At 41.8% G+C, this 24888-nt stretch overlaps 1 protein-coding gene across 1 annotated transcript in view; it reads left to right on the top strand.

Annotated features, from left to right (window-relative positions):
• The window catches only part of LOC148013475 (rab GTPase-activating protein 22-like), a 136083-nt gene that overhangs the window by 36936 nt on the left and 74259 nt on the right, over positions 1 to 24888 (top strand). The window contains exons 5-7 of the mRNA XM_087668614.1: positions 5383 to 5783; positions 14313 to 14435; positions 14780 to 14868. Coding sequence (XP_087524740.1) covers positions 5383 to 5783; positions 14313 to 14435; positions 14780 to 14868 — 613 coding nt within the window. The remainder of the gene's footprint in view (positions 1 to 5382; positions 5784 to 14312; positions 14436 to 14779; positions 14869 to 24888) is intronic.

The raw sequence follows: 24888 nt of genomic DNA, 5'->3' as shown, positions 1-24888 counted from the left end.
CCGAAATACAAAACCTTGCAAAAGAGAGAAAAATCTTGCAAGCATAGAGGTGAATAGTGAGATGCTTCAAAAAACAAAATTGAAAATAAAAGAAAGCAAAGCTAAGTGCAATGCAATAAGTATATAACCACACATATGAGAAGTGTGCATAGTAGATCCAAATATGGAAAAGAGCGGACTGGGTATAGGCATGGTAACCGCCTATGGAGCCGAAGATGGAGGGATAGTGACTTGGGGAGTAGAGGATGGAAATCCCTCCGTAGGAGTGACCCAAGGGATGTGTGACAACAATCCATAAGTAGAGGATGGATATCCTTGTGTTTGAAAGGTCATATGGGGGGGTTTTTGGATGTCCAAGGAGGGTAGTGATGGGGATGCCCATCACAACCATCCCAAAGTAAAAGGATGTGATAAAGTGGGGGTATGTGGAAGGTGCAATGTTAAAGGGTGGCATTCCCGCTAACGATCCACCAAGAGGTGGAGTGAATGGAGGGTAGGTAGATGGTGGGATGGAGAAAGAGAAAGTGCTAGGAGTGGAGATAGAAAATCCAATCACTTGTGTGCTTTGAGTGGAAGTGGAATATAATCCAAGATTTTGGAATGAAGATGTGAGTAGATTAGAATGTGGAGAAGTAGTAGTGGGATAGGAGGGAGTTGAGAAGTGTGGTTTACTTGCTCAAATGAAACAAATGGTAGAGATATACCCGATGAAGGGTGTTTGCTTCGAGAGCCTCCCCTATTAAAGTTAACATATTGAAAATCATTCGGAATCCTACACAACAAAGGAAGAAACAAGAGAGGGTTTTAACTCATATGACTCAAAAGATGTATACGAACTTGACATAAGGCCTAGTTGTGATGAAGGAGGTGGATCACCAGACGTGTCGAATATCGTGGTCCCTCCAAGATCAGGGAGATGGCCAATCTCACCAATCGGTCTAGATGGAGTAAACACTCATTGGAGGAGTGTAAACCGAATTGTACGTGATGCACAAGTACTTTTCAAACTCTTCATCTGTAAGATGACCAAAACAAGAAGAAGAAGACGGTAAAGGTGAAGGTGTGTCTATCTCCTTCTCGAGACCATAATGCCTTCTCAGATCCTCCAATGATTGAGAGGCTTGATAGGGTGTCATAGGATCCAAAGAAGAAGGTGGCTGAGATATTATGAGCCAGAATAGAGTCGCGTGTGAGTCTTGCACAAAGACTAGCCTCCACAATCACTGTAGTATCCTCTTTAGAAGAGCACTGGCTCTAATATCATGTGAAGATATGCTAGGGTTTGCATTGAGGAAACACAACATGTACGACCAAGATTGAAACACAAAGACTTAGATAGAGACAAGCAAAACTCAAGCCCTAAACGCAAAACGTAAAACGCAAAAACTCAAAACTTCAACGCAAAGAGAAGAAACTCTGAAGTGAGTGAATCTGTAAATGAATGTAAGAGTGTATGGAATGCCCAAGGTCAAAGCAATGCAGTGTCGGAGAATGATGTCCATCGGAGATGGATCCCAAGTACAATAACCACCTGTTGGAGATGAGAGAGTGCTGAATAATGAAGGGGACCAGGTTGGTCACCAAAACACGGTAGTGGGAGGCTGAAATCTAGTAAACGCTGCAGTGTACCACTAAAGGAAGGCTGAAAACTAAGCACCAAAGGCAGAGAATTGTCAAGTGACAACAAGAGAGGTGTTTGCTGATGTAGACGGCCTATTGGATAGCAAAAACGCAGGTATTGTAGTAGTCGCTTGGTAGGATAGATGGCAGCAGCTTGCCGCTTTCTATTCTTCATTCCCCTTTCTTTGTGTAGGGCACTCTGAGGCATCTTTCGATAGCCGCACCTGTTCTCGATCGTGCACCATCTATTCATCAGGTTCCTTCCCATCCCCCACCATCTCCTCTGGTAGTTCCCTCATACCTCCCATCCCTTTTAGAGGGGGACGATATTGGTGATGCGGTTGTGAATTTCTTGGCCCTTTGTGTTTCAGAGGGGGCTTTCCTGGATTGTGAGGAGTTGCTTCAAGGTTTCCAGTCTACTTTGGGTGTTGGATTATATTTAGGTTACGAACTTGTGTCACCACTAATTGTCATGTACTATAGGTATTGTCAAGCTTGTTGTCCTAGATTCAAATTGCGAAGAGATATCCTCAGGCTCATTTTCCTAGATTCAAAATTTGTAGATATCATGGAGCTCACTGTCCTAGATTCAAATTGTGAAAGGATGATGGCATACCCTCTTCTCCCCATTTTTGAGGAGGTATTTGACTATATGTCTCTAGGTCGTTGAGTGCCATAGGGCCTCCCTTCACCATACCTTAACAATCTTAGTCGCAACCAACCACAATAACTCCTTACTTTGTACATCAATCATCTCGATTGCGGATAGTGACAGGGTCTCCCTCGAACATGCCTCAAGCATCTAGACTGTAGGAGTCCACAAACTCTTATGCTAGATCCTTTTGCCACATAAACTCCTTATTTGTAACCCCAATGACTCCATCTATCACATCTATTCAATTCTCTCCATATAGTAGCCAAGTAGCCAAGTATGTCGTAGCAGTAGGAAGAATGGAGAAGATAGAGGATCCTCAAGAGTAGTAGAGAGATTGTACCAAGCCTTGTTAGCTTCTGAGCTATTGGTCGGTATCCTTCTTTCTTCAAGTACATTCGATTTGTCTAGGTAGAGAAGGAAGCTTGGAGTAGGAGTCGGTCATGTTGACTAGGAGTTCTCGTTTGAGCTTTTCCCATTGGTTGAGCCACTCCTTTTCATAGTCGTGTTAGAGTTCTTCAATTATCTCCAAGTAGAGCGGGGTTGCGTCAACTGGGTTCTCTACTCCAGTTGCACGTGCTTGGAGAAAAACATTCTCTTTTCAACTATTGGGTTCTACTCGTGACATCATCGGTAAAGGCTAACTACGCTTGTTGGCATGCCTTTAGTCTTTGTTGGTGTTCTCGGAGAGCAGCGTTCTTTTTTGCAGCTACCCCTTTTCTTCGTCATTGAACCACCATTCCTTGCCGCTTGGCCCTTGGTCCTTCGTGTTTCTATGTAGCTTATAGCGCCTTCGATAGTTCCTCACTATTGTCTCATAGTTGGGTTCGAGGCCTAGCTTACCCATCCTTTACCAGAGTTTTCTGGGGTGATCTGTTCGAGGCTTCTCCATTTCCTTTGCCCTTAGGTGGCCTCATGTCTGATTGGATGTTTCTATGGAGAGGGGGTCTTGCTCCTTGGCTGGCTTTCTTCATTGATGGACTATATTGGCATTGGCACTCTTCTTGCCACCCTCGGATCCGCACTCCTTTGGCCTTTTGCCACATCTAGGATTTGAGGGGGGGTGTCAGCAGCCATGTGTGTCTTGCGTGGTCATCTCATGCATGTGAGCCTTAGTCTGAGTTAGATGAGGACATTAGGAGCTCTAACATTGTATTTGTCTGTTATTTTATGTGTTTTAGACACTTTAGATGGAGGGCACATTAGTGCATTTCTTTTTGTGCACTTTTGGCTATTTTTTAGGGGTTTGATCACATTTAAGGTTTTCCCTTTTTTTCGCCTATATATAGGCGGCCTGCCCTTTCACTTTCATTATCCATTATCCATCATTGATTCTTTGTGATCAGCCAGCCCTCCTCATTCTCTCATCCCTGTGCTACCATTTGGCGCCCACATTGATGCGTAGTGTTGCATGTTGGGGCTGATTGTTGTAACCTTGTATCTTCAGCCATTGTAGTCACATTGTTCCTTCTCTCTCCTACGTTCTCTTTGTCTCCTTCTCTCCGTGTTCAGTTTTCAATTTCCGTTGTGCACTCTCACAATGGTATCCTACACACATGAGGTGAGAAGGCTAGTGAAGACATCATACTTTGGGGATGGAAGATGGGATAAGAATGTCACAACCATGTCTTGCGATTGGATGATCTTCCCAAGGCATGTGTACTCATCTAGAAATTGGTCCACCATATTGATGTGATCCTTCATGGTGGAGAATTTGTGACAAATAGCTATTGTAGGCTCATCTTGAGGGTCATTCGATGAGCGAATGTATTGATTTGGTTTAAGAATGATAAATGAGTCGAGAACTCGGCAATGGTGCAAATGCGTTTGACATGCATAAGAACAAAATCATTGCAATTCAGGAAGAGAAAGGAGCAGATATGGGAGTCGAGCTTGTCCTGGAGGGCTGCTGAATTTGCAGAAGAACCCTTGCAAGGATCCACGGTAGGGCAAGGGTGAGGAATTGTAACAAAATCTCATAGGTCGAAGGTGTGGAGGATGGCCTCAATCCTACATGACCAAATGGCGTAATTGGTCTTGTCCAGCTTTTGGTCAAGGGAAAGACGGAGAAATATGAGCACTAGCATTTGGGGTGCCACGAGAGTGAGACGACGAATATACGTCGTGGTAGAGGAGCAGCTATGAATCTCAATCCACATCCCAATCACAACGGTGTTTGCATTGATCCTTGTGAAACTTATGATCATGTTGTCTTCATGACGATTTTATGGTCTCCTTGCTCTTCAGAGCAGTCCTTGAGGTCTTGGCTGTTCTTCCAATCCAAATGGTCTTGCCAACCACAGTGAGCTGACATCTTTGATTCTTCGAAATCTTGAAATCTTGGAAAAGTAGGCTGTGTTTGAGGAGGAAGACTGGTCACAAACCACTGGTTGTGTCCTTGACTGAGCCTTGATGTGGAGGACATATGGAGGCTTAAAGTTATTGAACAGTGGTGAAGCCATTGTCTTTTAGGAGAGGTTATTATGGAAGGAATCTTGTTGATAAACCTGCCTTGAAGAAAGGTTGTGAAACAAAGCTACCATGGTGGAAACTCGTGGCAAAGTCTTGTGAAGTTGAAGTACTTGTTTTCTTCTTTCTTTTGCTGAGGAGTCTCATGAACTTATCCTAGTGGTGTGCTTTATATCTCTATTGCCTAGTAGTTTCTTTTCTGTTAGTTGTTTTGTGTAAATGCTTTAGCTAGGTTAGTAGTATAAATATGTGTCACACAATCCTTGCCAAGTTACAAGCTCCAAGAGGATGTGATTTTGTGATTGTGGATACGGAGGGTTGAGTTCATTACATATTTAAACCTCACAAAGGATCTGTCGCACACTTCATGCATGGCCAATTGCCAGCTCTTTGCATGTTCATCGGAAATTGCATTCTGCTGGGCTTCATAGAAATATCTGTGCTTTGTTTAACTTTGATAGCCTCTAACCTGGATTTGTTGATAAGTGATATTGAGAACATGTATTGAGATTTGAACTGTGAATGAGCATGTTATTTGATGTTGAAATCTATTTAGTTATTTTGTTTCTTTTCATGTTCAATTGTGTAGTGATGATTCCAAAAGTACATTGACATTCTAAAGATATAATTTTCCAATGCAGAGAAAAATATTTTCAAATAAAAGCAGAGTGCCAACTCCTTGACTCTGCAGTTGGAAGTGGTATTGTGGTAACCCTACCTCGAGTTGATGAAAATGGGCACCCTATAGATCACCAGAAAAACAGAGAGAATCATTTGAATGCCAATGGTGAAAGCTATAACAGACAGGATGCACTGCCCAAATCACTTCTAATGCTAATACGACAGGAAGACATTAGTGGGACTTCTCAAATGCTCGAAACCTCTAATGAAGGTGTAAAAAATCTCAAAGGTCCACAGCTTCAGCGCAGCTCACCGATTAAAGTTGCTGATGGTTTTGGCTTTCAAGATATTCAAGGAAGGGATAATGTCGAGCTGCAGAAAAAGAAAGTGACCCAGTGGAGACTGACTTTACACCAGATTGGTAATGTAACAAACTATTGGATTTTCAGACGGGAAGCTCTTTTATATGTAAGGATGATATTGGTAATAAACTGATGGAAGAATTCAGCGGTTTCTTTTAGAATCATATATGGGCAGTTGGAAAGAGGCAAATTAGTATTGATTCTGATCAACCCTTCTACACTGAGGTGTTCTTAATAAAATTCTCTTTTTAATAAAATTCAACCAGTCCTCATCTTTTATCAAATTTTGTCATTTTAAAGTGGAATCAAGTTTACGTAAGGCCTTTAGAGCACCCATATGAATACCAACCATCTACAGGAGCACCTTATCTTTGTTCAAGAACCTAGCTGCTCTTCAAAAAGAAAGATGCCAAAAGATCAACCATTGAAGCCTCGTCACCAGCAAGCAAAGGCTGATATATGATAAAAAATGAAGGCATTACTTGTCAGCCATCTACAATGATCTTATGTTTCTCCTTAATTTAACTTCCCAAACTTTGTTCACCTTCTCCATAAGCCAATGTTTACCTTGCGTGACTAAACATCATTTGTGCAGTGACCAATAAGACCTTTATAATCCTTGAACCTTCAATCGCTTAGCGGCTTCCTCACATCAAGGCAAGGATTGGTCCTAAAGTTAGTCACCTATTGAGTCATGCAATCCCAAAGTGCTGTAGAATCTCCAGGCACCTTGAATTTTTCATGGACTTTCCTAAAAGATAGAAGACATGCCTTGTGATGCAAAGTGACTCTCTCAAGGTGGACAATTTCCAAGTGTGCCATTCTATTGATTTTTTTTTTTTTGCAAATAAAATGTGGCTGATTATATTACTAAAAAAAACTGATTACAATGGAGTGCTCATGTTCAACATACTAGCTGGAGCTGATGCAAAGTTACAAATACATCATGAATACAAGCCTCTCAAGGTGGTCTGGGGGGGATGGGGGCAAGAAGCCAAGTAGGGGGGGTGTATTGCCATTTGGGGCTGCCTGTTTGCATCACGAAAAACAGGTCCTGGCCACCCCAGGTATGCATGAAATGACTACGTAGTTTCTGACGAGCCTTGGACTTGCCCTGCACCTAATCCCAACAGCCGCGGAGGGAGTGGATGATGGAGGTCCAGAGCTCTGCTAAGGTCGCCTGTGCTGAAAATCTCTCTTTGCCAAAAGCCTCCTGACACCGCGCCTTCCAGATATGCCATCCAGTAAGACTCCCTATGATCTCCCATACCTCGGAGTGGTCTGCTGTGGGGTCCAGTACTTGACGGATGGGTAGTGCCTCCAATCCGACCACTGCGCATAACCCTGCCTTGATGATAAATATCGTGTCCTGCATCCCGGTCTCATACAGAAGGTGTCGGCCCTAGCTGACTGCCTGCCAACAAAAAGCTCCCCATGAGATATATCCAAGGCTGGGTGCTATACAGCGAAGGATGCGGCATGCTCCTCTCCACACAAGTTGCGCCTCCTCACATGACCAAAGGCAGTGCTTGGGGGTTTCCAGAGGCTGCTGTGTGCAGCGTTTATAGCCTCCCTCCTTCTACATCTGGGCAAGTAACTTCCCACCGCCAAGCCTCCATGTGCCACCAACCATAAGAAGTACGATATCCTCCTCGGCCTCCAGCTATCCCATAGGCGGTGCCAAAAGGTCCGTCGGAATGGCTCCATGATGTTATGCTCCGCTCAATGCGTGTTATGTGACGGTGCCTAATCCATGTCCTCCCGCATCAGTAGGTGTTTGCCAACCTAACCCTGTATTCCAGGAACCTTGGTGGCTTCTTGGCGACTGCTGTGGCCGGCCATAGCCACTCTCCTGGATCCCACTCCAGCTCATCAAGTGGTCTACCCTTCCAGATTTAGAGGCGCCACTCCCTGAGCTCCTTCAGAAAACATAGGGGTCCAGTCGCCATGTCTTCTCCTGAAGGCCCACCACCCGAATCCTCCTCCACGAAAGGGCAACTAATCCTTCATCTTGCTACCCTCTGTCAAGGGCTAGATGCCCTCCCTCCTGAACAGTGAATAAAGTCCCTTGCGGGGCACCGCCCACTTTACCTACCACCTGTAAGCGGGATGCCTGTTGGTGAGAACCTAGCTGCCCATACCTCCCTGGGCTCTATCGGCACTCGTCTCGGGGGAGCAAGCCACTCTAGAGGTATTGCTGCGTCTATCTCCCTTCGCCTCAACTCCACTTCTCTCTAGTAGCTTGATACTTGCTGCAACACCTCCTCGTCCACCATCCTGTACACCTCCCGCCATGTCCTGATGGTACGAGCCGGTCCGGCCTCCCAACATCCCACTGGATGTGGGGGCACTCGCCAATCTATGCCCCTTCTTGATCTTTGACCTGGGGGTTCTAGATCACCGGCTAATGGTCTATCTTCCCCTAGCAACCTAGGGGGCTCTAGATTAGGGCCTTACGAAGGCCCGCCTCACGTGGAGTAAACTGCGTAGGAAAGGTAATTTGGGGGGGGGGAGTGATCTGGGCTGATGTGAAGATCCATCTCAGGGACGGCCTCCACTCACCGTCAAGCCTCGGTCTACAATCCTGAAGACCCTCCTGTAGTAGGACCCTCCAGGTTTGCCCTCCCGGTGTGAGGCCGCGTACAATTAGCTTGCCCAAGAGGGCCATACTGTGAAACTTTGGGTCTATGATCCCAAGCCCTCCCTCTGACCGATGCCGTATAATGGTTGCCCACGCCGCCTTGGCTTGGGCATCCGTGGAGCCATCGGACCCGGACCAAAGGAAGTTCTGAACAAGACGGCGAAGTTGCACTACGCAAGACGAGGAGAAACACCAACACAAGGTGATGCACCAAGCCATCGCTAGGAGGACCTTGTTGACCACTAGGGCTCGGCCGGCTAGTGATAGAGGAGCCGTGCTCCAGTAGGTCAGCTTCCTTCGAATAGAATCGAGGACTTGGGTTGTGTTTCTTTAGCTAAGGCATCCCAAAGATGATTGGATTCGTGGGATTGGATATGACATTAAAGCATACACGAGATTTGTGATTGCCAAGAGTTACCATGAGTGGTTGAGTTTCCTTGGTAATATCTCTAGATGCTAGAGGTTTTCCATCCACGACTTCAGCTATTGCAAGATTGGTCTTTTGGAGTACTCAAATTTGGTATTTATTCATAAAGCCATTATCAATGAAACATGTGGAGGCCCCAGAGTCGATGAGGCCTTTGAGGGAAAGGGTCTTTCTCGGCAGGATCATCTGGATTATGACTAGGAAAGTTTCTATGGGTGTGGTTGGGATCAAGAGACCCTTTCTTATATCAAGGTCCAGTTGTATAGTCTCATTTACAATCGGACATCCTCGTTGTCTTGCTCGAGGATGGTTGTAGCAACTCTTGGGATTTTTGCCCTCTTATTTGGGCAATTTAGGGCGATGTGTCTAGGGTTTCCACTATATAGGCATAGATGATTCTCTCTTCGCCTTTGCTTTTCTTGTGGGGTTAAGGGCTGAAATTTGGTATTATCTATTTGCATTGGTTCGAGCTTGGTTTCTTCTTTGATTGGATCTCTAATTGGGGTTGGGTTCCATTGGCGAGGCCTTAATTCTTCTCGATTTTCTTGCTTCCTCTCGAACAATCTATTATCACATTGGATTGCTTGCATGATATAATCATTGAGTGTTTTTGGCTCAGGCATAGTGAAGATGAGGTCCTTGATGTCATCTCGAAGACCCCATTTGAATTGGTTGATAAAGTACTCCTCATGCCAAGTGAGGTTACACATTGATCGCCTAAATTCAGATGCATAAGCAGAGACATGGCGTTTACCTTGTCGTAGCTTGCGAAGTTTTGTTTTTGCTACTCGACCAGTGTTTGCATCTCCAAATGTGGAAGTGAGCTCACAAAGAAATGCCTCATAGTTATGAAGTGCTATTATATTCTTTTCCAAGAGTGGGGGAACCATGATAAAGCTTGACCACAAAGCAAAGTCCCAATGAATCCCACCTTGGAAGCATCATTTGGATACCTATCTGGTTGCATGCCGATATAGAACTTTACTTGTTGCAAGAATCCCTTGAACTTCGAATGGTCATCATTAAACTTCTTTGGCATGTTGATCTTGGGTTTTCTTTTTGGATTTGATAAACACACAAAATCATATGATCACTTTCTCTTTTGTTCTGCAAGTCTCGGATTTGGTCTTCCATCTCTTGAAGTGCAGGGCCCAAATGCATAGGGTGTTCTATTTGAAGTTGCGCTTGTCGTTCATTCAAGTCTTGAATTTGTTGTTGGAGGTTTTGAAGGGAGGCCACTATTCTTTCAAGGGTCGTTTCCATGGTGCTCAGTAGGGCTAGAAAGTAGTCTTGTCAAACTGTTATGGGAGTACTAGATTGTGCTTGAGAGACTAGACTAGATGCAAGATTTGTTACAAGAATTCTGATTACGAAATAATCCCATGTAGGGGCACAAGGTAGAATGATAACCTAACAAGATGCGGAAAATTCCGCAACCCGGGACCATAGGTATAGACAATAGGACTCGATAGGATATGAAGGATCCCACAACGTGGGACCGTAGGTATGGATAGAAGATATTAGAATTACAAGATCTCCCTTGACGGGATGAACAAGATACAAGATAGTACTAGATAAGATCTTGTACTACGAGATTACAAGGTGACAAGAGAACATGAATATAATGGAAGACAAGACAAGGCTAGATACCATGACTAGGCAAAAACTAGAATTGAAACTCAAAGTTACTTACTTGGAGGTCTCGATTCCTTGAGCTCCCAAGACTAGCATTGGCAAGATTGAGGAGCTCTATAGCGAGCCCCTCCTTTTATAGGGTTTCAAGGTGGCTAAAGATCTTCTAGAATATTCCATGATGACATTATGAATGATGCAGGTAATGACATGGCAGATCTTCTATAATGTTCTATGATGACATGGCAAGGGTGGGTTCACATGGTTGGCTTGAGGATGTCCTCTTAAGGGTGTGTTCACGTGGGGCGTGGATTCATATGGCATGAGCAAGAATTAATCTGTACATCTGATCATGGCATGTCCATGACATCAAGAACTAGCCACCCAAATGCAGCTATTGCAAACATATTGGTCACACTATTGACCAATGATACTAGAAAAAGGACAAGCAACATATACATTATGTGGCTACTAATTCATTATCTGATAGTGACCTTGAAGAGCTGGCCACTACTTTTGATAAGACTCTCAATGTTTCTGTTCAATCATTGCCTTTTGGAAATGTTAAACACAAACCTTATCAATATGCCCTTTAAAATCATTTTCTTTAAAAATAAAGATGTATTTGGAATTAGACATTGACCGAATTTTGCATGTGTTAAGAGCTTTTGAATACACATGTTTCATGTGTGGGGTATTGTACTTAAAACGAGTTATACTTTTTAAAATTTCCTCATGATTCTACTAGGAGTATGTTTTAGGGGGGTGGTAACCACTTTCTACATGACCTCTAAGTTAAGCCCGAAAACTGTACCTAGGTACTCGGCCTCTAGTCATGTGCCTAGTGCCTTTGAGCCATGCTAGCTTTTAGTCAGCGTTTGAATTGTGCATATGCATCTCTGAACCATGTCCTACTTCAGATCCTTGTGCTTGTTGGTAGACCATGCCATGCTCATGTTGCATCTCTCTCATTTACATTTCTTTTTCTTGGAATTTGTTGTATGGGATTAGACATGGCCTCTATTTGAGGTAAGAACTTCCCATTAGTTTTTTCCATTGTATGTTTTGTGTCGTAGGTTTAGTCACCCATGACCCAAAGGGGGGTTTGGTAGTTATATCTACACTGTGTGTGTGTGTGAACACACGAGTAAGTGTGTGTGAGTATGTAAACACAAGCTATAGTGTATGATAGCCTAAAGTTAGGGTTTTGGGAGAATCCGAAGGCTATAAAATAAACTCCTAGCATTACACTTTCAATCATCAATCTATCTACTTTGGTGTATGTGCAAGAATTCTCTCTCTCTCTCTCTCTTTATGAAGAAGCTTAAATTAAATGAGAATACTTATATCATGCTTTTTGGTTAGCTAAAGAAAATCACAGCATCATAAATGAAGTCAAAAGGCTACCAAAACACAACACAACACACAAATATCACATGGGGAGCACAACAAGAGTGGAGTGAACAATATGTGGCCATGCAGCAACCATTTCAGGGAGGACTAAGTCAACTGAAACCATGGAAGAAATTTGCCATAATAGTAATCCTAGAACATAGTTCATGTGACCATGGATACTCAAGGCCAAATAAAAAATAAAGGTGTTAGGGTGTGCTAGTTGTGTCGTAGAGCAGTCCATCTTAGAAAATGGAAAAGGAAGGATGATTTGGCTGCAAAGTGGTCAAAGAAGGCATGTTGCCCATGACCCAAGAATGGATGGCCATTTGCTGTTGTGGCACTAAGGTTTGCTCATAGGAAATAAAGCTCAGAATCTCTCTCGCAACAGGGTAGGAGATGGAAAGATGAATCGGGGTCTCATCACATGTAGTGCAAAGGATATAGTGGCCATGGGTGATCTTACAAGCATGCATCACATCCCCAATGGGAGACCACAATAAGGAGCCTCCATATGCAAACATTTCCCAAACTTTGTTGGCTTTCTTAGTGACCCATCTCTTATCCTTGACTATTTTATGGTGTGTCCAATTAGCTGACCTTTTTAGGAAATTGTTTAGTTTCATAAACGCCCAATCTTGCTTAGGGGAAGAGGGCTAAAAATTAGGCAACAAATTATGTTGGTGAAGCTGCTCCTGCAAAGTTGACCAAATAGGCATCTTGAAGTATTGACAAATGCAACGGATAGAATAAAGAGGGGGCCAACCAGGAATGATAGCATCACATACAATCTACAACCCCAATCTAGCCATTCGATTAAATCTATCTTGCTGTAAGTCTTTGTCGAGCCAATCTAGCTGCTTGGAGGGGGCCAGCACTTCCGCTTGTAATGAATTAGCCTCCTTTTAGAGATCAAGATGTCAAACTTTAAAGTAGATAATCTCTTGCCAGGAGCTAGTCAAATGAGTAAGGCGAAAGGATTGTGAAATTTTAAGAGGCTACATTGAATTCAAAACATGCCACCAAGAAGCCCTGGTAACAATATGACCATGGGAGATACCGGTCTCCTCAATAAAACATTTTGCAATATTAGTCCAAGGATGACTCTACATAGATAGAGCCTTCAAAAGCCAATCTCAAAGCTGTCATATGGAGACTGCCATCCAACAAAGCAACCCCACCCAATTGTTTGGGAGTACTAACATGCTGCAACGATATCCACACTTGACCCAAACGATTCTGTTTCTTTTACACAACATAAAGCGAATAAGCTGTGCCAATTCCAAGAGAGACCTGGGTGAAAAATATGAGACCATAATTTAATAGATCATTCCAATATTCTAACAACATTGAAGGGAAGCTGGATTTTCCTGATGCAGGCATACCCATACAGCCCTTGTCTTAGGATGGACCCCTTAAGCCTGTTTGGCTTTGCTTAGTAGGCTCACTCAATGGTGAAGAATGTCACTAGGCAAGTCGTGTGAAATAAGAAAACGTTTTCAGATCAGTTCCTTGTAGGGTTGGAGCTAAGGTGGGTGAAGCTCCATGGTGGAGAGAGAAGCTAATGAAGTTAGATATTACTAAGGTTGAAGTGGGGGATATATTGTCCCATCTTCCATGCAGGAAAAGCCTTGGTTGGGATCGCCTCCTTAATGAGCTGTTTTCAGCCCATGTTGAACAGCTTAAGGACCCACTAACTTGCTTTTGCGAGCATGTATGAAGATCCAGTTCGATGCCTTCAGATCATTCATTTGCTGCCCATGGCTTCTTCCCCATGCACCTTGAAGCAAAGTGGACTCATTTTTGTTACGGGTTCCTTGTACAAAATCTTTTGCAAAATCATTGCCAAAAGGTTGTAGAAAGTATTTCCGTGGTTGGTTCATCGACATCAATCTGGTTTCATTAAGGGAGGAAACACCATGCATAATATTTTGAATGTTCAGATGGGCATTGATTATCTCAAAGCCTCTGGCCAAAAGGTTGTTATGATCAACTAGATATCGGAAAGGCTTTTGGTCATGTCATCTCGTCTCTTCTATGGCAATTGATGGCTGCTATGGGTTTTGGTCCTCGCATGGCTTCTCTTATTGACACCATCAGCTGAGATGCTGTGGCACATATTCCAGGTAATGGGGGTCACAGATGAGATTGCCATGTCTTGCTCTCTTCTTCAAGGATACCCTCCAGTCCTTTACTGTTCACCTTGGTCACTCATCCGACGCTCTCTTTGTTGAATAAGTTGGCTGATGATGGGTGGTTATCTGGATAATTTATGGCCAGTGTAACAATGATTGTTTGTGAAAGACTTTGCATTTTTATTGTTTGTGTAGTTGTCAATGAGAGATTCCCCAATAGTGGACTTGAGACATCTGAAGCATTAGTTTGGCTGTACACTCTGTTGTCTCCCCTTCATCTGGTTATCTCAAAGCATCCAATGTTTTCTCCAGTGCGTGGAAGCTGTCAGCCTGTCTATTTATTCTGGTGTCTGATTTTCAGGTCTTGATGTTGTTCGCACTGACAGAACACTGGAGTTCTATGAAAAGCATTCGAACCTTGCTAAGCTATGGGACATCCTAGCTGTATATTCTTGGATCGATCCAGATATTGGCTACTGCCAAGGTTAGTTATAATGACAATTTTAAAAGAGCAGGTTTTTCAAACATGTTTCTGTAAGATGTTTCCTGCTCAAGCTTATCAAGTGTCATATAGGTGGAAGTATGTACCATTTTTATTCTAACCATTGCATGGGACCATCATAACTGGTGACAACTCATCAATGGCCAATACTAATGCACTGTTTTAAGCATCTTCCAACTTGAAGAAAAACAAATTAAGCTAATAAAATACACAAAATTTATCAAAAGCATTGCAAGTTCTTTTTCTATTGAGATACATTTATGTTAACAGGTTTCATAGTTTGTACCTTTGTGTTGCATGATTTGTTTATTGCACTTTCTAAATAGGTATGAGTGATCTTTGCTCTCCAATGGTGCTGGTATTACAGAACGAAGCAGATGCTTTTTGGTGTTTTGAGCGCTTAATGCATAGACTGGTATGTTGCAAGTTTGAAATCTCAAATTTCTCTCTTCTAGGATATTGTTGTAAGGTTTGGTACACGCATTTTACTTAGTATTCACATAATTTTCCATATTTGATTACTTTTTTACTTTCCATCTGATCAACTTTGGCATGGAGAATCAGTTACTTTATTGTAATTCTATCCTTTAACCAAAATTTTAGGGGAAATGCAACAGGGAGCTTTGCCAATCTGTTATACTATGTGCATTTTATTTTTGTTTGTTATACTATGTGCATTACGTCTTCAGAGTTTGATTTTTAATAACATTGTCTTATTGCAATTTTGTATTATTCTACTAGAGTGCATTTTAGTTATGATTACAATTGAATTGGGAAGAAAACCATAGAAGGGGGCATTTGGCAACCTTCTATTTTGATACCATGTGAAAATGAGAATCCATATTCTATTCGTCTAAGAGAAGGGGGGAAGGCTTAAGAGAGTAGGATGTATGAACAATGAAGAGGGAATTAAGTAATGTTCTCCCTGCATTGATAATGGTAAATCATTAGGATAGGAACACATATTTGGTTGCATTATGCCAACAGGGAGGAAAATATTAAACAAGGGTTTTTAGAGCTGTATATGTGAATGGAAAATTGCAAAAAGAGAAGTCATCATCAATGTCATGTAAGAGTCATCTTGGGACTACCCTCCAGGCCAGTTGGGCTTTATTGGCTCACAAAACAAAATAATTGTGTAGAAATTGCAAATGCATTCTATTCAGTTTTTCCATTTTCATCCTGTAAAATAATGATCAGAAAACAATCCTTGCTGTAGCCAGTGATCAAAGAGGAATTTGGAAGGTACTTTGCCAAAAAATGAGAATAAATTATGCGCTTGTTTGGGCCCAAAACGATTTGTATTTGTTCTCAGCCTGACTTCAGATTCCTGCAACTTGTCATTTTGTGCTGAAACTGCCACAACATGACAACAAGCATTTTACCCTTTTTGTGATCAGCAATGCTCGTGGCCACATCGTAGGTCATAAAATTGAACATGTTTACACGTAAGGTCTCAAAACTGATGCCCAAAAACTAGGATCTGTCGTGATCGACACTTACAGGGATAAATTTACAATCATTGCAAAAATATTGAGCTTCTTAGTACTTTGTCAGTGAAAGCAAAGAATGCCAATGACAGAAATGCATGCTTTTGGGGTTGCTAAAACAATAACCAGTCTCATTTATTTTTTTCTCTTTGTATATGGTCATATTGTCCATTTCATACTTTGCGTCCCTTAAAAGTGAGAAGGAATTGCCATCTTTTAGATAAAGACCTCCAATAAGCATCCAAGAACATCCTTTCTTTCCCAATGCTTTTTTGACAAATTGGTGGCCATGTTCTTGCATTCATGACATGTGGGGTAAAGCCCTCTCTTTTTCCTTCAATAACTAAGATAGGAATAGAACTTCATGCCTTTACAAAAATCCATAAAATGGTAGGTACTAATTTGAGAGTGTTGTTTCGCATGGGGTTATGTGTTTTTAGTCGTATACATGTCACATGTTTGCATTGCTTTAGTTGCCAAATAGTAACCTCATAGCAGTTGGGCCAATTAGCTTAACTGTGGTTTAGATGCTATCATTCTAGATCTGCCTTTATTTTCTTTATTCAAGCATGGAAAAGCCACTAAAATGAAAGACATGTTTTAACTCAACCCCTCATGTTCAATAGTTGATGGTTGTGCCACAAATCTCACCGTTGTCGAGTTTTGTGACAGCTCCTGCCTTAGATGAAAATCCTGGAATTTATGTTCCTTAAAAAAAAGAAAAAGAAAACTTACCTACATTTTTAAAATGTGGTTTTATATAGTATAAACTTAGTATCTAAGACGACACCAAATCAAATTCAGCATAAATCTCAGTATCTAGGACAAGACACCAAACAAAATTCTATTGGTGATCCAATCTATGATCTTGAATTGTGCGAGAGCGATGAGTTTTGAAGTTTAGTGACATTGCAGTCGTGTGAAGTCTTACAAATTTACAATTGGTTAAAGGTTTACAATGTTCAATTGTCTCAAATTCTTATAAAAAGTTTTAGACCTTAAGTTTGTCTAACATAACTTAGGAAGCTTTACATCAATATGGCAACGTTTAAATATCTTTGTGTAGCCTCTGTAAAGATGGACGACTTGCATAGCACTGAGAAATGTATAAACGTTTAGAAATGAAATGTTAGAAATATGTTTGTAAGTCTCTTTCGAGAGAGGGTAAAATAAGAAACACAAGCTTTTTATACAAAGATTTTTCATAGTTTAAAATTGGGAAAAATATTTTAAACCTTTGTGGAACTTCCTCTTTAACAATAAAAGGCCACTTGAGCATGAGTGATAATACATAAGAGTCAATTGAGAATAACCCATCAGACATCCATTGTTGAATTGTATCAAAGTTTCGTCTTTAGACAAGCTATACTATGATTTAGATCTCAAACATCATTGAAATAAACATGTTACATAGTCCATGTGCAATGTGAAATGGATCAAGCTACAACATTATGATTCTCATTTCAAAGCAAAATGACAAAATGTCAAAATCCAAAATGAATCATGATACGTTACAGATAACTCATATACATAAGATCAGAGTCTTATAATCAATTCTCGAGAGAAGAATAGATACTATAGTGATAGAGCCCAAGAACTAAACAAAATGCCCAAAAAGTAGTTCCAACATCAACTCTGACGGGTTGAGAAGTAGTTGCTATCTATGCATGACATAGCAATGAGAGTGACAGAGTAGAATGGAAGAAGAAGAAAAAAGACTCCAACTAAGATCCCATAGCATCATGCAATACTCTCCTAAAGCCGGATTATATTGTTTTTTTTTGTAAAAAAAACTCACATTTTTTACTCATAGAAACGTTTCTTACTTTAAAAGTTTCATATCATGAAGAAACATCATTTGTAAATTCTTGTAGGGCCTGTTAAGTAAGAACCATGAAGATAACAACTTTGGTTTATGTAGAGAAAAATGACGAAAATGACAGAAAAATGGATATGGTAGCGCTTTGTCTTGTCAATTTTCTTAACCTGAGCTTTCTTGAAGTTCTTTGTCCTCTTCTTAATCATCTTGTTCAGTGATAGCAAGTATACCACTAAAACTACCCTAATAAAATCATACATTCTATTTTAACGTACCTATCCCTAGTCGAGCCAAGGGAGGGGATGTTTGGTAGTTGCTTGGATGCCTTTCCTGAGAAATGCTGTCTAGACTCCTTAGGATTTATGAATGTAGTTGATCAAGCGACTTCTGAGTCTACCCCACAACAGAATGTCACGGCCTTGACCCACTAGGAATGTTGGGTTTGACTCATGCCTACGCTCACAGAGGAGTGTCGATGATCCTCGGTTGGACACTAGGGCACTTTTTACTCTCTTTAGGAGAGGTTTTTTTTCCCAAATTTATTTCCTTTTATTTTATGTGCCTATGTTATACAATTTGGGCACTTATCGTGTTTTACACCTTTTGGGTATGAGCACACTCTAGCAACCCTAAGGTTTAAGGGTTGTACTTTGTACTTGCATCTTACACTCTTTAGATTATTGCATTGGGTGTCGTGCCTTCACACTCTCACACTCTCTTCACTCTCAATTGTACGCTTAGCTGAGCTTGAGCTTCGATCTCTGCGCATTCCCTCACCCCTCACATTTGGGTGTCATGCCTTCACACTCTCACACTCTCTTCACTGTCAACGGTACTCTTAGCTGAGCTTGAACTTCGATCTCTGTGCATTCTCTCATCTCTCACATTTGGTATCTGAGCTTCGCCCTCCACTCAGCTCAGCTTGTGGGAACTGCCAGTTGAGCCGCGATCTCTCGGCTGTCCTCAGCTCCATAGCTACAGGCGGCATTCATCCCCACTAGTAGCTCCAATTCATCTGCCAGCTCGTCTGCCCTTTGGTCGGCCCCGTGCAACAGTTCCCAGCGCAGCACCTCCAGCTGTGCCACCAGTTTGGACAGTGCCCCCTGTCCACTACTGCTCCCTACGCCCCATTCAGCAGGCAGGCGTGCCAGTGCTACAGGCACCCAACCTTCCAGCACTCCCCGCCTCCTCAAACACCGCCCGCCTGTCCTATGAGCCACTCGCCTAGCTCCTGGCCTGTCCACCTACTGCAGGCGCCCGCCCCAGGACTGAATGCCACCAACGTCCGCCACCTTAGTGAGGTTCACCAGGCCTGCAAGATCTGCTTGCTGAAGGTGCCGCCAGCTCAATCACCAGAAATAGAGACAAAAAGAGGAAAAATTTTCAATTTTTTCAAATTTTTAATTCTGATTTTATTTTTGGAAGGGCTTGTGCCCAGGCAGCATTTCTCTACTCTTGCAAGTGTCTGGGACATATTTCTTGCAGAGATTTTGGGGAATTTTGGGGCTTTTGTTGTCAGCTCAGACATTGGCAAAGTACATCAGTGATAGTCTGAAATAGACTGAGTTTGTGCATTTTGGGACAAGAACTTTTGGGGCTTTTGCATTTTTAGTACTGCTGAGCACTGTTTGCACCCTGGACAGCATGTACTTCAGACAGTTTTTTGACAGAGTGTCATTAGATTTGATAACTACAGCAAAGTGCTTGCTGTAATTTGTGGAAATTCTGAGATTTCCAGGTTGGTCCAGCTTGAAGTATTGCTCTTTTGCTCCTTGATTAGTGACATTTACCATGGCAAATCAGGGAGGTGATGTCTTTACGTATGCGTCCATAGGATAGGTTGGATGGCAACAACTATTCTCTATGGTCTTTTATGGTGAAGAATGTGCTGATTGCAAAGAATCTTTGGGATTATGTCAGCGATGAAGAAGTTAGGCTTGGACTTGTGGCTCCTGCTACACCTCCTCCAAGAGGACGTGGACAACGGGCAACTCAGCCTGCTCAGTGTGTTCAGCCCGCTCCAGCTCAGCCACTTCCCCAAAGATCAGCAGCACAAAAGGCATGGGACACATGGGATGCTCAGGCTTTGTCACTGATTGCATTGGCAATTCAACGGTCCATCATCCCACACATTCGGTTTGTAGCTCCTTCATGAGAAGCATGGCTGACCTTAGAGCAGATGTTTGTTGGAAAGAATGAGACACACATCTCTTTCTTGAAGAAAGAGCTTGAGAGTGTGAAGATGGATGAAGGTGATTCTATGTAGGATCATCTAAATAAAATTCAGGACTTGCGTGAGTAACTTATGAATGTAGATGAGTATTACTCAGATGCGCTGTTGATATCTACTACTTTGAATTCATTGCCGCCCTCATATTTGGCCTTTCATATGGCCTTGAACCTCACAACAAGGATTTTCCCACAACCACTTACTTTCCTTCAGTTGATCAGTTTGCTCTTAGAGGAAGAGCAAACAAGAAAGAACATTGGGGTGGATGTTATAACCCTAGAGGAGGCTTTTATGGCAAGGTAGAAGTACAAGGGTAGCTAAGCTAAAAATGCTCCGTAGAGCTCTGGGACATCAAGTGCTTCACAGAGTAGTAAGAAATAGGGGGGTATGCAAGCCAAGAAGGGCAAGTGCCACTATTGCAAGAAGCCAGGACACTACATCAGAGAATGTAGAAAGTGCATAGCCAAGGAGGAGGAGCTAGGGATATCTGTTTCTGATGCACCTTTCACTGCTATTGAGTCCGCGTATTTTGTTGCAGATCATGACTATTATTTTTACACATGTAGTTATGACTTTTTTTGGGTTGATAGAGCATTTAGCTCTAGTGAGGATGCGAGTACATGGTTTTTTGATAGTGGTGCTTCTAGGCATATCACATTCTGCAAGGATTTGTTATCTTCCGTTATTGCATCTCCTTTTGGCAAGTCAGTATAGTATGCCAATAATGCATCATACCTTGTTAGAGGCATTGCGGAGATTGTGTTGACAGCCATTGATAGCTCTAGTCTCCGTTTGTAGGATGCCTTATTTGTGCCACGTATAAAGAAAAACTTGTTGTCTATTTCTTCTTTGGCAAAGTGTGGTTTGCAAGTCACCTTTGATGATGACAGATTTATGGTCAAAGATAAGGAGCACGACTTTGTTTTTGAATGGCACTTTATGTCATGGGTTATATGAGTTAGATGCTTATTCAGTTGATTCATCGGTCTTTCTAGTGTCTACTCTCAGTCTTGCTATATCACAGGCAGAGTTATGGCATGCTCGCATGGGGTATGTAAACTATGGTAGCTTGATGCTTATGTAACGTACATAGATGCTTGATGGTTTACATCTCTTGGAGAGACCTCCCGAGCTTATATGCGAGGGATGCATTTTGGGAAATATGCATCGTTTTTTGTTTCCTCGTGATGCTGCTTTTAGAGCAATTGCCAGATTACAAATTGTGCACTCAGATATATATGGCCCTATGCAAATAAAGTCATTGGGTGGCTATTACTATTTTGTCCCTTTTATTGATGACTTTACTTATTTTTGTTGGGTCTACTCTTTGGTGAAAAAGTCAAAAAGTGTATGATGCATTTTTGGCTTTTGTAGCACTTATTGAAAATCAAGCACTCAGATGTATGTGGCCCTATGCAAACAAAGTCATTGGGTGGCTGTTACTATTTTGTCACTTTTATTGATGACTTTACTCGTTTTTGTTGGGTTTACTCTTTGGTGAAAAAGTCAAAAGTGTATGATGCATTTTTGGCTTTTGTAGCACTTATTGAAAATCAATCTAGTGCATTGTCTATGAGTACACTACTGCTTATACTCCACAGTAGAATGGGGTTGTAGAGAGGAGGAATTGGTCAGTCATGGAGATGGCCAGACGTATGATTAAAGCAAAGAGCTTGCTACATAGTTTTTGGATGGAAGTAGTTATGCGTGCTTGCCATGTTTTGAATAGGTGCCCTACCAAGGCATTAAAAAATGTCATGCTTTTTGAGGCTTGGAATAACCGGAAACCTTCTGTTGGACATTTTCATACTTTTGGGTGTCTTGCATATGCACACATTCCCAAGGTACTAAGAAAGAAATTGGATAACAAGGGTGTTAAATGTATTTTTGTGGGGTACAGTAGTGTGAGCAAAGGATATAGATTATATGATTCTGTCTCTAAGAAGGTATGTGTTAGTAGGAATGTGGTTTTTGATGAAAAATCAGAATTATCCCTTGCTGGTTTTGATACATATCAGGCTGCCAATGATGTATTTGAAGGGCTGCTGCCCATTTATTTCAGTGATACAGCTGGAGCTTCAACAAGTGAACTTAATATTCAGCTGGTTGCTCCATTGGGTAATCCAAAAAATCAGCCTATGGCTTATTTGAATATTCAGTAAGGTGCTAAATTTGAAGTTCAGCAGGAGCCTGTACATAGTCAGGAAGCTAGGCAGATGCCTAGATGGTATTTGTAGACTATGAAAGATAGTCATTTGGATGTTCCTATTGCTGGTTGTACTAGAAGGCAAGCTCGTATGCATGATTGTGCACATACCGTGGAGTTTGTTATAGCAACAGATACACTTGATGATGAGGAGCTTGAATGTTTTGAGGATGCACAACATGGTGTGCATTGGATGGTAGCAATTCAAACTGAGTTTGATTCTATCATAAAGAATCAAACATGGGATTTAGTGTCTTTACGTGTTGGGAAGAAAGCCATTGGTACAAAGTGGGTCTATAAGCTGAAAAGGAATACAAATGGATCCATTGATAAATATAAGGCCAGGCTTGTGGCTAAAGGCTACGCACAGAAGAAAGGCATCGACTATGAGGAGACATTTGCTCCTATATCCCGGATGACTACCATTAGGTCTATGGTTGCTTTGACTGCCCATTATGGATAGACTGTGCACCAGCTTGATATAAAGACTATATTTTTATATGGGAAACTTCAAGAAGAAGTGTATGTACAACAGCCCATTGGTTTTGCAGTTGTGGGATCCGAACACTTGGTGTGCAAGCTGAAAAAGGCTTTATATGGTTTGAAGCAAGCTCCTCGAGCTTGGTATGCAAATATTGATGCCTTTTTACTCAGCCAAGGATTCACAAACAACTCATTAGAGTCTATACTTTACATATGTAAAGAGGGGGATTCTTGCTGGTCATATGTCTTTATGTTGATGATATTTTGCTTGCAGGGACACATGCTGATCAGATTTCAGCATTCAAACAAAATTTGCAGCAAACTTTTGAGATGTCAGATTTGGGACCTTTGCACTATTATTTGGGCATTGAGCTCATTCATGATGCTAGAGGCATTGGATTGTTAGAGTCTAGATATATTGGTAAATTTCTTGAGAGGTTTGGCTTATAGAATTGCAAGCGAGTTTGTACACCAATGGAACTTGGACTCAAGCTGTCCTTGCATGATGACAATGATTTGTTTGATATCCATACATATGCTTCAGAGTTGGATGTCTCATTTACTTGTGTAACACAAGGCCAGACTTTTAGTTTCCAATTTCAGCCCTGAGCAGATATATGCTATTGAAAGATATGACAAATGATGTATGCTCCCGGAAGAGATGTCCTAAATCCCATATGCACAATGGAGAAAAAGAAAACCATCACGAGCCTATAAAGTGATGTACCTTCTTATCATTCAATGATGGAATACTATTGTACTTTTTCAATTCCGTTATAGTCAGTGTCATACTCAAGATTGTGTTTATGAGTCCAAGCTTCCATCTTGAAACCTAATTCACTTGAGTAACAGTTGGTCTCTCTAATCTATGTCATCATGAACATTGTCTTTGTGTTCCATCCACCATAGCCATGCTCTAGATCCATGCATTTCAACATGGTATCAGAGCCATGGTGAGTATAGCTAAGCTCAACTTAGCTATTCTCTCTGCTCCTCTGGTCCCTCTCGATCTTTGGTCAGCAAATCAGTACTTGCTCAAGATCTCATCTTCCACTTCTATCTTCAGTTTACCTTTACATCTTCCATAGCTAGCCTGCACCCTGCCTCCTTGGAGCTTTTCAATCTCTCAAACTAGAGCATATCTTTGCAAGCTTTCTTCTAGGGATACCTTTCTAACTTCAGGGCGCAACCTCTCATCACCTAAGCCCTTGACATTAAGCACTCCATAGCTCGGTATTACAAAAATCGGCCATTGCTATTTGAATTGTGCTGCATGTTGGTTGTACGGTTGAGGCTGTGCATATAGGCCGCCATTCGTCCTGCGGTGTTAGGGCTTTTTAAGCCTACCTTATAAGCTTCTCCCCCACCAAATTTTGTGGCTAATGGTTGCTAATACGAGCTGCTGTCTGTGTCAAGAAAACCAGTCGCCTCCAAGAAATCCTACTATGGCAGCCATAGCCACAAGCACCAAAGCTCATATTTGTTATTATTTCTTTATTGCCCTCAGTTCAAGAAACTCACTATCAATGTGATCTACTATCACACTAAAGACACAGCAAGATTCACCACTCAAATCATCAGGGAGGGGAAGTTTTACTGGAAGATTTGAAGATCTTAATCATCATCAAGCTCGGCATCTAGTTCTTCACAGCTAGTATCACTTGATACTAACCTAGTGCTTCTTGGCACCTGTGTTTCTTGACACATCCAAGAACAATTCATTTGCTGGTTTTACTTTAGTTCTTGCAATGACAAACATGAAGATTTTTTATGTGGAATGCCCAATTGATTAAATCCCTTGTAGACCTCAATCTCATTGTAAAAGGATAGACATTGCCCGAGTATACTTGCAGTAAGACCTTCTTCAAAATGCCTGAACTTGAGCAAATAGCCAAATTCAATGGTGAAGGCTTTCATATGTGGAAAGAAAAGACATTGTACCATCTCATGAGGAAGGACCTTTGGGATCTATTTGAGGATGATGGAGGAGATGTAAATAGCAAGAAGGAAGATGATGAAGATGGGTTCATTGAAGAAGTCCAGCTCAAGACAAAAGAGTGGAAAAAGATGAATAAGAAGGCTCTAGGCATCATTGCATGGGGACTATCTGATGATGTAGTGCACCATATCTCGGTATCAAAGATGCAAAAAAGGCATGGGACGAGCTTGACAGGATCTTTGGAACTCAAGCTAAAAACTCCAAGGTA

Source organism: Lygodium microphyllum, chromosome 26, assembly GCF_053477565.2.
Source record: "Lygodium microphyllum isolate KBCC chromosome 26, Lygodium_microphyllum_v1.1.10, whole genome shotgun sequence".
NCBI lineage: Eukaryota > Viridiplantae > Streptophyta > Polypodiopsida > Schizaeales > Lygodiaceae > Lygodium > Lygodium microphyllum.
The sequence above is the reverse complement of the archived record's forward strand: the minus strand, read 5'-3'. Positions and strand labels throughout refer to the sequence as shown.